Source organism: Sebastes fasciatus, chromosome 23, assembly GCF_043250625.1.
Source record: "Sebastes fasciatus isolate fSebFas1 chromosome 23, fSebFas1.pri, whole genome shotgun sequence".
In the NCBI taxonomy this organism is placed as follows: domain Eukaryota; kingdom Metazoa; phylum Chordata; class Actinopteri; order Perciformes; family Sebastidae; genus Sebastes; species Sebastes fasciatus.
The window spans coordinates 185,598-199,974 of record NC_133817.1 but is presented as its reverse complement, the minus strand read 5'-3'; the positions used below and the strand labels follow the sequence as shown (position 1 = coordinate 199,974).

The 14,377-nt window shown below is 38.6% G+C and overlaps 1 protein-coding gene across 1 annotated transcript; it reads left to right on the top strand.

Moving 5' to 3' along the window:
• The first annotated feature begins 562 nt into the window (after positions 1-562).
• On the top strand, positions 563-13,248 carry ndufa5 (NADH:ubiquinone oxidoreductase subunit A5). The gene is made up of 5 exons (XM_074625532.1): positions 563-676; positions 8,093-8,137; positions 8,227-8,343; positions 9,879-9,944; positions 13,056-13,248. The coding sequence occupies exons 1-5, from the start codon at positions 656-658 to the stop codon at positions 13,155-13,157; spliced, it is 351 nt and encodes a 116-aa protein (XP_074481633.1). The 5' UTR covers positions 563-655; the 3' UTR covers positions 13,158-13,248.
• The last annotated feature ends 1,129 nt before the right edge of the window (positions 13,249-14,377 follow it).

Here is a 14,377-nt window from a genome sequence, read left to right as displayed (position 1 = left end):
TGTATATATGTATATAAAGACAGTAAATGTATTATATATAGTGTATATATGTATATAAAGACAGTAAATGTGTTATATATACTGTATATATATATAAAGGCAGTAAATGTATTATATATACTGTATATATATATATAAAGACAGTAAATGGGTTATATATACTGTATATATATATATATAAAGACAGTAAATGGGTTATATATACTGTATATATATATATATAAAGACAGTAAATGTGTTATATATACTGTATATATATATAAAGGCAGTAAATGTATTATATATTCTGTATATATGTATATAAAGACAGTAAATGTGTTATATATACTGTATATATGTATATAAAGACAGTAAATGGGTTATATATACTCTATATATGTATATAAAGACAGTAAATGTATTATATATTCTATATATATATATATAAAGACAGTAAATGGGTTATATATTCTGTATATAGATATATAAAGACAGTAAATGTATTATATATACTGTATATATGTATATAAAGGCAGTAAATGGGTTATATATACTGTATATATGTGTATATGTGTGTATATATATTATATATTCTGTATATAGATCAGCTATCCAGTACCCAAACATTGTTGACGTCATATTTGTTGGCCGGAAGTGTCAGTGTGTTTGAGGAAAGATGTCCGGGCTGCTGAAGAAGGTGAGAGGAGAGAGGTCATCACTATAACGATATAACCCTATAACACTATAACATCATTAACATCATTAACATCATTAACGTTACACTGGTTTACTGGTTTAATGTTCTAATGTTACAGTGTTATCATGTTATCATGTTATCATGTTACAGTGGTTTACTGGTTTAATGTTATCATGGTTTAGTGTTTAGTGTTTAGTTGAGTGGTGAGATTAATGAAGGACAAACTACCTTCATATTGTTTAAAGTACAGAACCCGACGGAGGACTAACGAACCGGACCGGACCGGACCGGGTTCTACAGAACCAGCCGCTACACAGCTCGGTTGAGTCTAGCTAGCGGCTGGTTCTGTTCCGGTGGATTCCCTCTCCTGTCTTTAGGAACAGATGAATGAGGACATGGAGAGATTCAGTATGTTCTGTTCTACAGAACCAGCCGCTAGATACGAGGAGCTGAGCTCTATATACATACATATCTATATCTATATATACATATCTATATACATATCTATATCTATATCTATATATACATATCTATATACATATCTATATCTATATCTATATATACATATCTATATCTATATATACATATCTATATACATATCTATATCTATATCTATATATACATATCTATATACATATCTATATCTATATCTATATATACATATCTATATCTATATATACATATCTATATACATACATATCTATATCTATATATACATATCTATATACATATCTATATCTATATCTATATATACATATCTATATACATATCTATATCTATATCTATATATACATATCTATATCTATATATACATATCTATATACATATCTATATCTATATATACATATCTATATACATATCTATATCTATATCTATATATACATATCTATATACATATCTATATCTATATATACATATCTATATACATATCTATATCTATATCTATATATACATATCTATATACATATCTATATCTATATCTATATATACATATCTATATCTATATATACATATCTATATACATATCTATATCTATATATACATATCTATATACATATCTATCTATATCTATATATACATATCTATATACATATCTATATCTATCTATATATACATATCTATATACATATCTATCTATATCTATATATACATATCTATATACATATCTATATCTATCTATATATACATATCTATCTATATCTATATATACATATCTATATACATATCTATCTATATATATATACATATCTATATACATATCTATATCTATCTATATATATATACATATCTATATCTATCTATATCTATATATACATATCTATATACATATCTATATCTATCTATATCTATATATACATATATATATACATATCTATATCTATCTATATCTATATATACATATCTATATACATATCTATATCTATATCTCTATATATACATATCTATCTATATCTATATATACATATCTATATACATATCTATATCTATCTATATATACATATCTATATCTATCTATATCTATATATACATATCTATATACATATCTATATCTATCTATATATACATATCTATCTATATCTATATATACATATCTATATCTATATATACATATCTATATACATATCTATCTATATCTATATACATATCTATATACATATCTATATCTATCTATATATACATATCTATATACATATCTATCTATATCTATATATACATATCTATATACATATCTATATCTATCTATATATACATATCTATCTATATCTATATATACATATCTATATACATATCTATCTATATCTATATATACATATATATATACATATATACATATCTATATACATATCTATCTATATCTACATATACATATCTATATACATATCTATATCTATCTATATATACATATCTATATACATATCTATATCTATCTATATCTATATATACATATCTATATACATATCTATATCTATCTATATATACATATATATATACATATCTATATCTATCTATATCTATATATACATATCTATACATATCTATATCTATATATACATATATATATACATATCTATATCTATCTATATCTATATATACATATCTATATACATATCTATATCTATCTATATATACATATATATATACATATCTATATCTATCTATATCTATATATACATATATATATACATATCTATATCTATCTATATATACATATATATATACATATCTATATATACATATATATATACATATCTATCTATATATACATATATATATACATATCTATCTATATCTATATATATATATAGATATCTATCTATATCTATATATACATATATATATACATATCTATATCTATATATACATATCTATATACATATCTATCTATATATACATATCTATCTATATATACATATCTATATACATATCTATATCTATCTATATATACATATCTATCTATATATACATATCTATATACATATCTATATCTATCTATATATACATATATATACATATCTATCTATATCTATATATACATATCTATCTATATATACATATCTATATACATATCTATATCTATCTATATATACATATCTATCTATATATACAGAGATATAGACATAGATAGATATGTCTATATCTATATATATAGATATAGATATATATATATACATACAGAGATATAGATATAGATATGTCTATATCTATATCTATCTATAGATATATATATCTATAGATATAGACATATATATATATATATATATATATATACAGAGATATAGATAGATATAGATATGTATATACAGCTCCTCTGTGTGTTCAGCCGGTCTGACACTGAATCCCATCAGAGACTTGAAGAAGTTCGACTGAAGAATAAAACTTGAGATTTAGAGAGAAGATGAACCTGAAGACAGATATTATATTATTATTATTATTATATCTGCTTTGACTACAGATTAGAGATGAAGTGATGTATTCAGGACTCATACAGAGTGTCTGTAGGCAGGACTCAAACAGTGTCTGTAGGCAGGACTCATACAGAGTGTCTGTAGGCAGGACTCAAACAGAGTGTCTGTAGGCAGGACTCAAACAGAGTGTCTGTAGGCAGGACTCAAACAGAGTGTCTGTAGGCAGGACTCAAACAGAGTGTCTGTAGGCAGGACTCATACAGAGTGTCTGTAGGCAGGACTCATACAGAGTGTCTGTAGGCAGGACTCAAACAGAGTGTCTGTAGGCAGGACTCAAACAGAGTGTCTGTAGGCAGGACTCAAACAGAGTGTCTGTAGGCAGGACTCATACAGAGTGTCTGTAGGCAGGACTCAAACAGAGTGTCTGTAGGCAGGACTCATACAGAGTGTCTGTAGGCAGGACTCATACAGAGTGTCTGTAGGCAGGACTCAAACAGAGTGTCTGTAGGCAGGACTCAAACAGAGTGTCTGTAGGCAGGACTCAAACAGAGTGTCTGTAGGCAGGACTCAAACAGAGTGTCTGTAGGCAGGACTCATACAGAGTGTCTGTAGGCAGGACTCATACAGAGTGTCTGTAGGCAGGACTCAAACAGAGTGTCTGTAGGCAGGACTCAAACAGAGTGTCTGTAGGCAGGACTCATACAGAGTGTCTGTAGGCAGGACTCATACAGAGTGTCTGTATTCAGGACTCATACAGAGTGTCTGTAGGCAGGACTCAAACAGAGTGTCTGTAGGCAGGACTCATACAGAGTGTCTGTATTCAGGACTCATACAGAGTGTCTGTAGGCAGGACTCATACAGAGTGTCTGTATTCAGGACTCATACAGAGTGTCTGTAGGCAGGACTCAAACAGAGTGTCTGTATTCAGGACTCATACAGAGTGTCTGTAGGCAGGACTCATACAGAGTGTCTGTAGGCAGGACTCATACAGAGTGTCTGTATTCAGGACTCATACAGAGTGTCTGTAGGCAGGACTCAAACAGAGTGTCTGTATTCAGGACTCAAACAGAGTGTCTGTATTCAGGACTCATACAGAGTGTCTGTAGGCAGGACTCATACAGAGTGTCTGTATTCAGGACTCATACAGAGTGTCTGTAGGCAGGACTCAAACAGAGTGTCTGTATTCAGGACTCATACAGAGTGTCTGTAGGCAGGACTCAAACAGAGTGTCTGTAGGCAGGACTCATACAGAGTGTCTGTAGGCAGGACTCATACAGAGTGTCTGTATTCAGGACTCATACAGAGTGTCTGTAGGCAGGACTCAAACAGAGTGTCTGTATTCAGGACTCATACAGAGTGTCTGTATTCAGGACTCATACAGAGTGTCTGTAGGCAGGACTCAAACAGAGTGTCTGTATTCAGGACTCAAACAGAGTGTCTGTATTCAGGACTCATACAGAGTGTCTGTAGGCAGGACTCAAACAGAGTGTCTGTATTCAGGACTCATACAGAGTGTCGGTATTCAGGACTCATACAGAGTGTCTGTAGGCAGGACTCAAACAGAGTGTCTGTATTCAGGACTCATACAGAGTGTCTGTATTCAGGACTCATACAGAGTGTCTGTATTCAGGACTCATACAGAGTGTCTGTATTCAGGACTCATACAGAGTGTCTGTAGGCAGGACTCAAACAGAGTGTCTGTAGGCAGGACTCAAACAGAGTGTCTGTATTCAGGACTCATACAGAGTGTCTGTAGGCAGGACTCATACAGAGTGTCTGTATTCAGGACTCATACAGAGTGTCTGTATTCAGGACTCATACAGAGTGTCTGTATTCAGGACTCATACAGAGTGTCTGTATTCAGGACTCATACAGAGTGTCTGTAGGCAGGACTCAAACAGAGTGTCTGTAGGCAGGACTCAAACAGAGTGTCTGTATTCAGGACTCATACAGAGTGTCTGTATTCAGGACTCAAACAGAGTGTCTGTATTCAGGACTCATACAGAGTGTCTGTATTCAGGACTCATACAGAGTGTCTGTATTCAGGACTCATACAGAGTGTCTGTATTCAGGACTCAAACAGAGTGTCTGTAGGCAGGACTCATACAGAGTGTCTGTATTCAGGACTCAAACAGAGTGTCTGTAGGCAGGACTCATACAGAGTGTCTGTATTCAGGACTCATACAGAGTGTCTGTAGGCAGGACTCATACAGAGTGTCTGCATTCAGGACTCATACAGAGTGTCTGTAGGCAGGACTCATACAGAGTGTCTGTAGGCAGGACTCAAACAGAGTGTCTGTAGGCAGGACTCATACAGAGTGTCTGTATTCAGGACTCATACAGAGTGTCTGTATTCAGGACTCATACAGAGTGTCTGTATTCAGGACTCAAACAGAGTGTCTGTATTCAGGACTCATACAGAGTGTCTGTAGGCAGGACTCAAACAGAGTGTCTGTAGGCAGGACTCAAACAGAGTGTCTGTATTCAGGACTCATACAGAGTGTCTGTAGGCAGGACTCAAACAGAGTGTCTGTATTCAGGACTCATACAGAGTGTCTGTAGGCAGGACTCATACAGAGTGTCTGTATTCAGGACTCATACAGAGTGTCTGTATTCAGGACTCATACAGAGTGTCTGTAGGCAGGACTCAAACAGAGTGTCTGTAGGCAGGACTCAAACAGAGTGTCTGTATTCAGGACTCATACAGAGTGTCTGTATTCAGGACTCAAACAGAGTGTCTGTATTCAGGACTCATACAGAGTGTCTGTATTCAGGACTCATACAGAGTGTCTGTATTCAGGACTCATACAGAGTGTCTGTATTCAGGACTCAAACAGAGTGTCTGTAGGCAGGACTCATACAGAGTGTCTGTATTCAGGACTCAAACAGAGTGTCTGTAGGCAGGACTCATACAGAGTGTCTGTATTCAGGACTCATACAGAGTGTCTGTATTCAGGACTCAAACAGAGTGTCTGTAGGCAGGACTCATACAGAGTGTCTGTATTCAGGACTCATACAGAGTGTCTGAATTCAGGACTCATACAGAGTGTCTGTATTCAGGACTCATACAGAGTGTCTGTATTCAGGACTCAAACAGAGTGTCTGTAGGCAGGACTCATACAGAGTGTCTGTATTCAGGACTCATACAGAGTGTCTGTATTCAGGACTCATACAGAGTGTCTGAATTCAGGACTCAAACAGAGTGTCTGTATTCAGGACTCAAACAGAGTGTCTGTATTCAGGACTCATACAGAGTGTCTGTAGGCAGGACTCAAACAGAGTGTCTGTAGGCAGGACTCATACAGAGTGTCTGCATTCAGGACTCATACAGAGTGTCTGTATTCAGGACTCAAACAGAGTGTCTGTATTCAGGACTCATACAGAGTGTCTGTATTCAGGACTCAAACAGAGTGTCTGTATTCAGGACTCAAACAGAGTGTCTGTATTCAGGACTCAAACAGAGTGTCTGTATTCAGGACTCATACAGAGTGTCTGTATTCAGGACTCAAACAGAGTGTCTGTATTCAGGACTCATACAGAGTGTCTGTATTCAGGACTCATACAGAGTGTCTGTATTCAGGACTCATACAGAGTGTCTGTATTCAGGACTCATACAGAGTGTCTGTAGGCAGGACTCATACAGAGTGTCTGTATTCAGGACTCATACAGAGTGTCTGTAGGCAGGACTCATACAGAGTGTCTGTATTCAGGACTCATACAGAGTGTCTGTAGGCAGGACTCATACAGAGTGTCTGTATTCAGGACTCATACAGAGTGTCTGTATTCAGGACTCTTACAGAGTGTCTGTAGGCAGGACTCATACAGAGTGTCTGTATTCAGGACTCATACAGAGTGTCTGTATTCAGGACTCAAACAGAGTGTCTGTAGGCAGGACTCATACAGAGTGTCTGCATTCAGGACTCATACAGAGTGTCTGTAGGCAGGACTCATACAGAGTGTCTGTAGGCAGGACTCATACAGAGTGTCTGTATTCAGGACTCATACAGAGTGTCTGTATTCAGGACTCATACAGAGTGTCTGCATTCAGGACTCATACAGAGTGTCTGTATTCAGGACTCTTACAGAGTGTCTGTAGGCAGGACTCATACAGAGTGTCTGTATTCAGGACTCATACAGAGTGTCTGTATTCAGGACTCAAACAGAGTGTCTGTAGGCAGGACTCATACAGAGTGTCTGCATTCAGGACTCATACAGAGTGTCTGTAGGCAGGACTCATACAGAGTGTCTGTAGGCAGGACTCATACAGAGTGTCTGTAGGCAGGACTCATACAGAGTGTCTGTAGGCAGGACTCATACAGAGTGTCTGTAGGCAGCGCTGCGTCTGATTCAGGAGGTTGTACTGCTGTGAGAATACTAGCTCTGTTACAGCTACAGAAGGTCTTTAGATATATCATTATTATATATCTATATCTCTATAAAGTAGCTTCTCTAAGCAAACCCACAGTGTTGGTCAGAATGAAGTTTAGATTAACACGTTTCTGTCTTCCAGACGACCGGCCTGGTCGGCCTGGCGGTGTCCCACAATCCCCACGAGGTGAGCAGCTTCATTAATCCAGTTCCTCCAGTTCATCAGCCACTAGAGGAGGTTTAGTACTCGACTAATCTGCTCTGCTCTCCTCTCAGCGGCTCAGGATCCTGTACTCTAAGATCTTGGCCTCGGTGCAGAGCATGCCACAGGACGCCGCCTACAGGAAGTACACGGAGCAGCTGGTCAGCGAGAGGTTCGACCACGTGAAGACGGTGAGTGATGGAGCAGAGCCTGGCTCTCTGGAGACTAGATGATCAGTGAAGACGTGAGATGATGGAGCAGAGCCCGGCTCTCTGGAGACTAGATGATCAGTGAAGACGTGAGATGATGGAGCAGAGCCCGGCTCTCTGGAGACTAGATGATCAGTGAAGACGTGAGATGATGGAGCAGAGCCCGGCTCTCTGGAGACTAGATCAGTGAAAACAGTGAGATGATGGAGCAGAGCCCGGCTCTCTGGAGACTAGATCAGTGAAAACAGTGAGATGATGGAGCAGAGCCCGGCTCTCTGGAGACTAGATCAGTGAAAACAGTGAGTGATGGAGCAGAGCCCGGCTCTCTGGAGACTAGATCAGTGAAAACAGTGAGTGATGGAGCAGAGCCCGGCTCTCTGGAGACTAGATGATCAGTGAAGACGGTGGGTGATGGAGCAGAGCCCGGCTCTCTGGAGACTAGATCAGTGAAAACGGTGAGATGATGGAGCAAAGCCCGGCTCTCTGGAGACTAGATGATCAGTGAAGACAGTGGGTGATGGAGCAGAGCCCGGCTCTCTGGAGACTAGATGATCAGTGAAAACAGTGAGTGATGGAGCAGAGCCCGGCTCTCTGGAGACTAGATGATCAGTGAAGACGGTGGGTGATGGAGCAGAGCCCGGCTCTCTGGAGACTAGATGATCAGTGAAGACGGTGGGTGATGGAGCAGAGCCCGGCTCTCTGGAGACTAGATGATCAGTGAAGACGTGAGTGATGGAGCAGAGCCCGGCTCTCTGGAGACTAGATGATCAGTGAAAACAGTGAGTGATGGAGCAGAGCCCGGCTCTCTGGAGACTAGATGATCAGTGAAGACGGTGGGTGATGGAGCAGAGCCCGGCTCTCTGGAGACTAGATGATCAGTGAAGACGGTGGGTGATGGAGCAGAGCCCGGCTCTCTGGAGACTAGATGATCAGTGAAGACGTGAGTGATGGAGCAGAGCCCGGCTCTCTGGAGACTAGATGATCAGTGAAGACGGTGGGTGATGGAGCAGAGCCCGGCTCTCTGGAGACTAGATGATCAGTGAAGACGGTGGGTGATGTAGCAGAGCCCGGCTCTCTGGAGACTAGATGATCAGCTGTCAGTCAGGTAACTCAGGGCTCACTACAGCTGCTTACTGACTACAACCTCTCTATAGATGACAGGGAACAGACCAGCTGATGGTGGCAGCAGGAAAACATAGAACATATAATAATAAATCAGAAGCTAGAGAAACAGTAGAGATATAATACAAGTTAGACGAAGGCTCATGATGAAGATGTGATGAAGTTGTGTCAGTGTTCTGCTACCAGAGCAGAGAAGAAGTTGTATTTTCAGTAGCAGCTCCATCATGATGTCACTCTGATTCCTGTGATCTGATTGGTCAGCAGTAGGGCTGTTCTGGAGCAGGTTAACCGTGCAGCATGGTTACCATGGTGACGGTGATGTAAACCCTGACTGAAAAGTTCAGACCAAAGAGCCAGCAAGGCATGCTGGGTAAATACAGTGTCTCTCTTCATAGGAGCCGGATGTAGAGAAGCTGGAGAAGAAGATCAACTGTGGGCAGATAGAAGAAGTCATTTTCCAGGTAGGTCACTGCTCCTCTAATACTAATACACCAATACTAATACACCAATACACCAATACACCAATACACCAATACTAATACACCAATACACCAATACACCAATACTAATACACCAATACTAATACACTAATACTAATACACCAATACACCAATACTAATACACTAATACTAATACACCAATACACCAATACTAATACACTAATACTAATACACCAATACACCAATACTAATACACTAATACTAATACACCAATACACCAATACACCAATACTAATACACTAATACTAATACACCAATACACCAATACTAATACACTAATACTAATACACCAATACTAATACACTAATACTAATACACCAATACACCAATACTAATACACCAATACACCAATACACCAATACACCAATACTAATACACCAATACACCAATACACCAATACTAATACTAATACACCAATACACCAATACTAATACACTAATACACCAATACACCAATACTAATACACCAATACACCAATACACCAATACTAATACACTAATACTAATACACCAATACACCAATACTAATACACCAATACACCAATACACCAATACTAATACACTAATACTAATACACCAATACACCAATACTAATACACTAATACTAATACACTAATACACCAATACTAATACACTAATACTAATACACCAATACACCAATACACCAATACTAATACACCAATACACCAATACACCAATACTAATACACTAATACTAATACACCAATACACCAATACTAATACACTAATACTAATACACCAATACACCAATACTAATACACTAATACTAATACACCAATACACCAATACTAATACACTAATACTAATACACTAATACACCAATACTAATACACTAATACTAATACACCAATACACCAATACACCAATACTAATACACTAATACTAATACACCAATACACCAATACTAATACACCAATACACCAATACACCAATACTAATACACTAATACTAATACACCAATACACCAATACTAATACACTAATACTAATACACCAATACTAATACACTAATACTAATACACCAATACACCAATACTAATACACCAATACACCAATACACCAATACTAATACACCAATACACCAATACACCAATACTAATACTAATACACCAATACACCAATACTAATACACCAATACTAATACACTAATACTAATACACCAATACACCAATACTAATACACTAATACTAATACACCAATACTAATACACTAATACTAATACACCAATACACCAATAGTAATACACCAATACACCAATACTAATACACTAATACTAATACACTAATACACCAATACTAATACACTAATACTAATACACCAATACTAATACACTAATACTAATACACTAATACACCAATACTAATACACTAATACTAATACACCAATACTAATACACCAATACACCAATACACCAATACTAATACACTAATACTAATACACCAATACTAATACACTAATACTAATACACCAATACTCCAATACCAATACACTAATACACTAATACTGGTCCTCTAATACTAATACACCAATACTAATACACTAATACTGGTCCTCTAATACACCAATACTAATACACTAATACACCAATACTAATACACTAATACACCAACACTGCTCCTCTAATACTAATACACCAATACACCAATACTAATACACTAATACAGGTCCTCTAATACTAATACACCAATACTAATACACTAATACTAATACACTAATACACCAATACTAATACATCAATACTAATACACTAATACTAATACACCAATACTAATACACTAATACACCAATACTAATACACTAATACTAATACACCAATACTAATACACTAATACACCAATACTAATACACTAATACTGGTCCTCTAATACTAATACACCAATACTAATACACTAATACACCAATACTAATACACTAATACTGGTCCTCTAATACTAATACTAATACACCAATACTAATACACTAATACACCAATACTAATACACCAATACTAATACACCAATACTAATAAATACACTAATACTGATTCTGGGTCAGTTCATGTTCACATTCACGAGATAGAATCATAATCACAAGAGTTGTTTACTGCATTAGTTTACAAGTATTTATATCATATACGTATAGTATGAACACCGATCAGCCATAACATCAGGTCAGCGGGTCACCCTGACCGGTCCCCGTCGGGTCACCCTGACCGGTCCCCGTCGGGTCACCCTGACCGGTCCCCGTCGGGTCACCCTGACCGGTCCCCGTCGGGTCACCCTGACCGGTCCCCGTCGGGTCACCCTGACCGGTCACCCTGACCGGTCCCCTTCGGGTCACCCCGACCGTTCCCCGTCGGGTCACCCTGACCGTTCCCCGTCGGGTCACCCTGACCGGTCCCCGTCGGGTCACCCTGACCGTTCCCCGTCAGGTCACCCTGACCGGTCCCCATACCATCAAACTGCTCCTCACTGTGTGTTCTGACACCTTTCTATCAGAACCAGCTTTAACTCTTTCATCAGTTTGAGCTCCAGTAGCTCTTCTATTGGATCAGACAACACGGGCCAGCCTTCATCCCCCCCCCCGCCCCCTCCACCATCAATGAGCCTCGGGTCTGACCCTGTCACCGGTTCACCGGTTCTCCTTCCTTGGACCACTTCTGGTAGGTCCTGACCACTGCAGACCGGGAACATCCCACAAGAGCTGCAGTTCTGGAGATGCTCTGACCCGGTCGTCTAGTCAGCACTCTCTGGCCCTCGTCAGTCGCTGGCCCTCCTTACGCTGGCCCTCCTTACGCTGGCCCTCCTTACGCTGGCCCATTTTATCTGCATCCAACACAAAGTTCAAAGGTCAAAATGTTAACTTGCTGTCTAATATATCCCCCCCACTGCCAGGTGCCATGGTAACCAGATAATCCATGTTATTCACTTCACCTGGCCGTGGTCTGAATGTTACGGCTGATCGGTGGATGACCTCTGATGACCTCTGATGACCTCTGATGAACTCTGATGAACTCTGATGAACTCTGATGAACTCTGATGAACTCTGTGTGTGTCCTCTGTCCTCTGTGTGCAGGCTGAGTGTGAGCTGTCCCTGTCCAGGAAGATGTCTGAGTGGAAACCCTGGGAGCCGCTGATAGAAGAGGCCCCCCCCAACCAGTGGAAATGGCCCATCTGAATATGATCTGTAATCTATAATCTGTGTCTCCTGCTACTGTCTGAGTGTGATCTGTTAATCAAATCCTTTAACAATAAAAGTCATGCAAACATTTCTCTGTTTATTCTCAGTCATCAGGAAGTAGACACGACTCTGGTACCGTTACAGGAGTCTGTTCACACCTGGTATCAGAATGTGTCTCCAGTGACCTCCTGTGATCTGATCTGTCTTCCTGCTCTATATGCAGATAAACACGTAGTAAACACACGGCTGATTCAGCAGACGTTGTGACGTAATACTACATGAATGAGTAGTAATATTCTGTTGTAATAACATGTTCATGACTTCTGGTTCATTTTATTAATATCAAAATAAAAGGTTATTGTACTGGTGTTCCCCGGGGACGTCTGCACCGCCGGCACCGCTGCTTTAACCAGACAACAGCCTGTAGGGGGACGGAGAGCTGGGAGGACAGACAACAGCCTGTAGGGGGACAGAGAGCTGGAGGACAGACAACAGCCTATAGGGGGACAGAGCTCCAGAGAGCTGGGAGGACAGACAACAGCCTGTAGGGGGACAGAGCTCCAGAGAGCCGGGAGGACAGACAACAGCCTGTAGGGGGACAGAGCTCCAGAGAGCTGGGAGGACAGACAACAGCCTGTAGGGGGACAGAGCTCCAGAGAGCCGGGAGGACAGACAACAGCCTGTAGGGGGACAGAGCTCCAGAGAGCCGGGAGGACAGACAACAGCCTGTAGGGGGACAGAGCTCCAGAGAGCTGGGAGGACAGACAACAGCCTGTAGGGGGACAGAGCTCCAGAGAGCCGGGAGGACAGACAACAGCCTGTAGGGGGACAGTGTGATACTCCGACAGTATGATAATAAATATATATATATATCTATATATATAGATATATATATATATCTATGTTTATAGATATAGATATATATATATATATATCTATATCTATGTTTATATATATATCTATATATATATCTATATATCTATGTTTATAGATATATATATATATCTATGTTTATAGATATCTATGTTTATATATATATATCTATGTTTATAGATATATATAGATATATATATATATCTATATATATATATAATCACCCATTCAACAATCATTACTGGACATCAGCTCTGTTATGAGCTCTCATTAGAGATTAAACATGGTGCTACTGAAGGACGCTGCTGCTGATTGGCTGCTGCTGATTGGCTGCAGCTGATTGG

Excerpts from the sequence above, each read along its gene's own strand:
- ndufa5 (XM_074625532.1), top strand. The coding sequence starts at position 656 with ATGTCCGGGCTGCTGAAGAAG. Across the intron at positions 8,344-9,878 it reads GGTTCGACCACGTGAAGACG|GAGCCGGATGTAGAGAAGCT; the intron begins GTGAGTGATGGA and ends CTCTCTTCATAG. Across the intron at positions 9,945-13,055 it reads TAGAAGAAGTCATTTTCCAG|GCTGAGTGTGAGCTGTCCCT; the intron begins GTAGGTCACTGC and ends CTCTGTGTGCAG.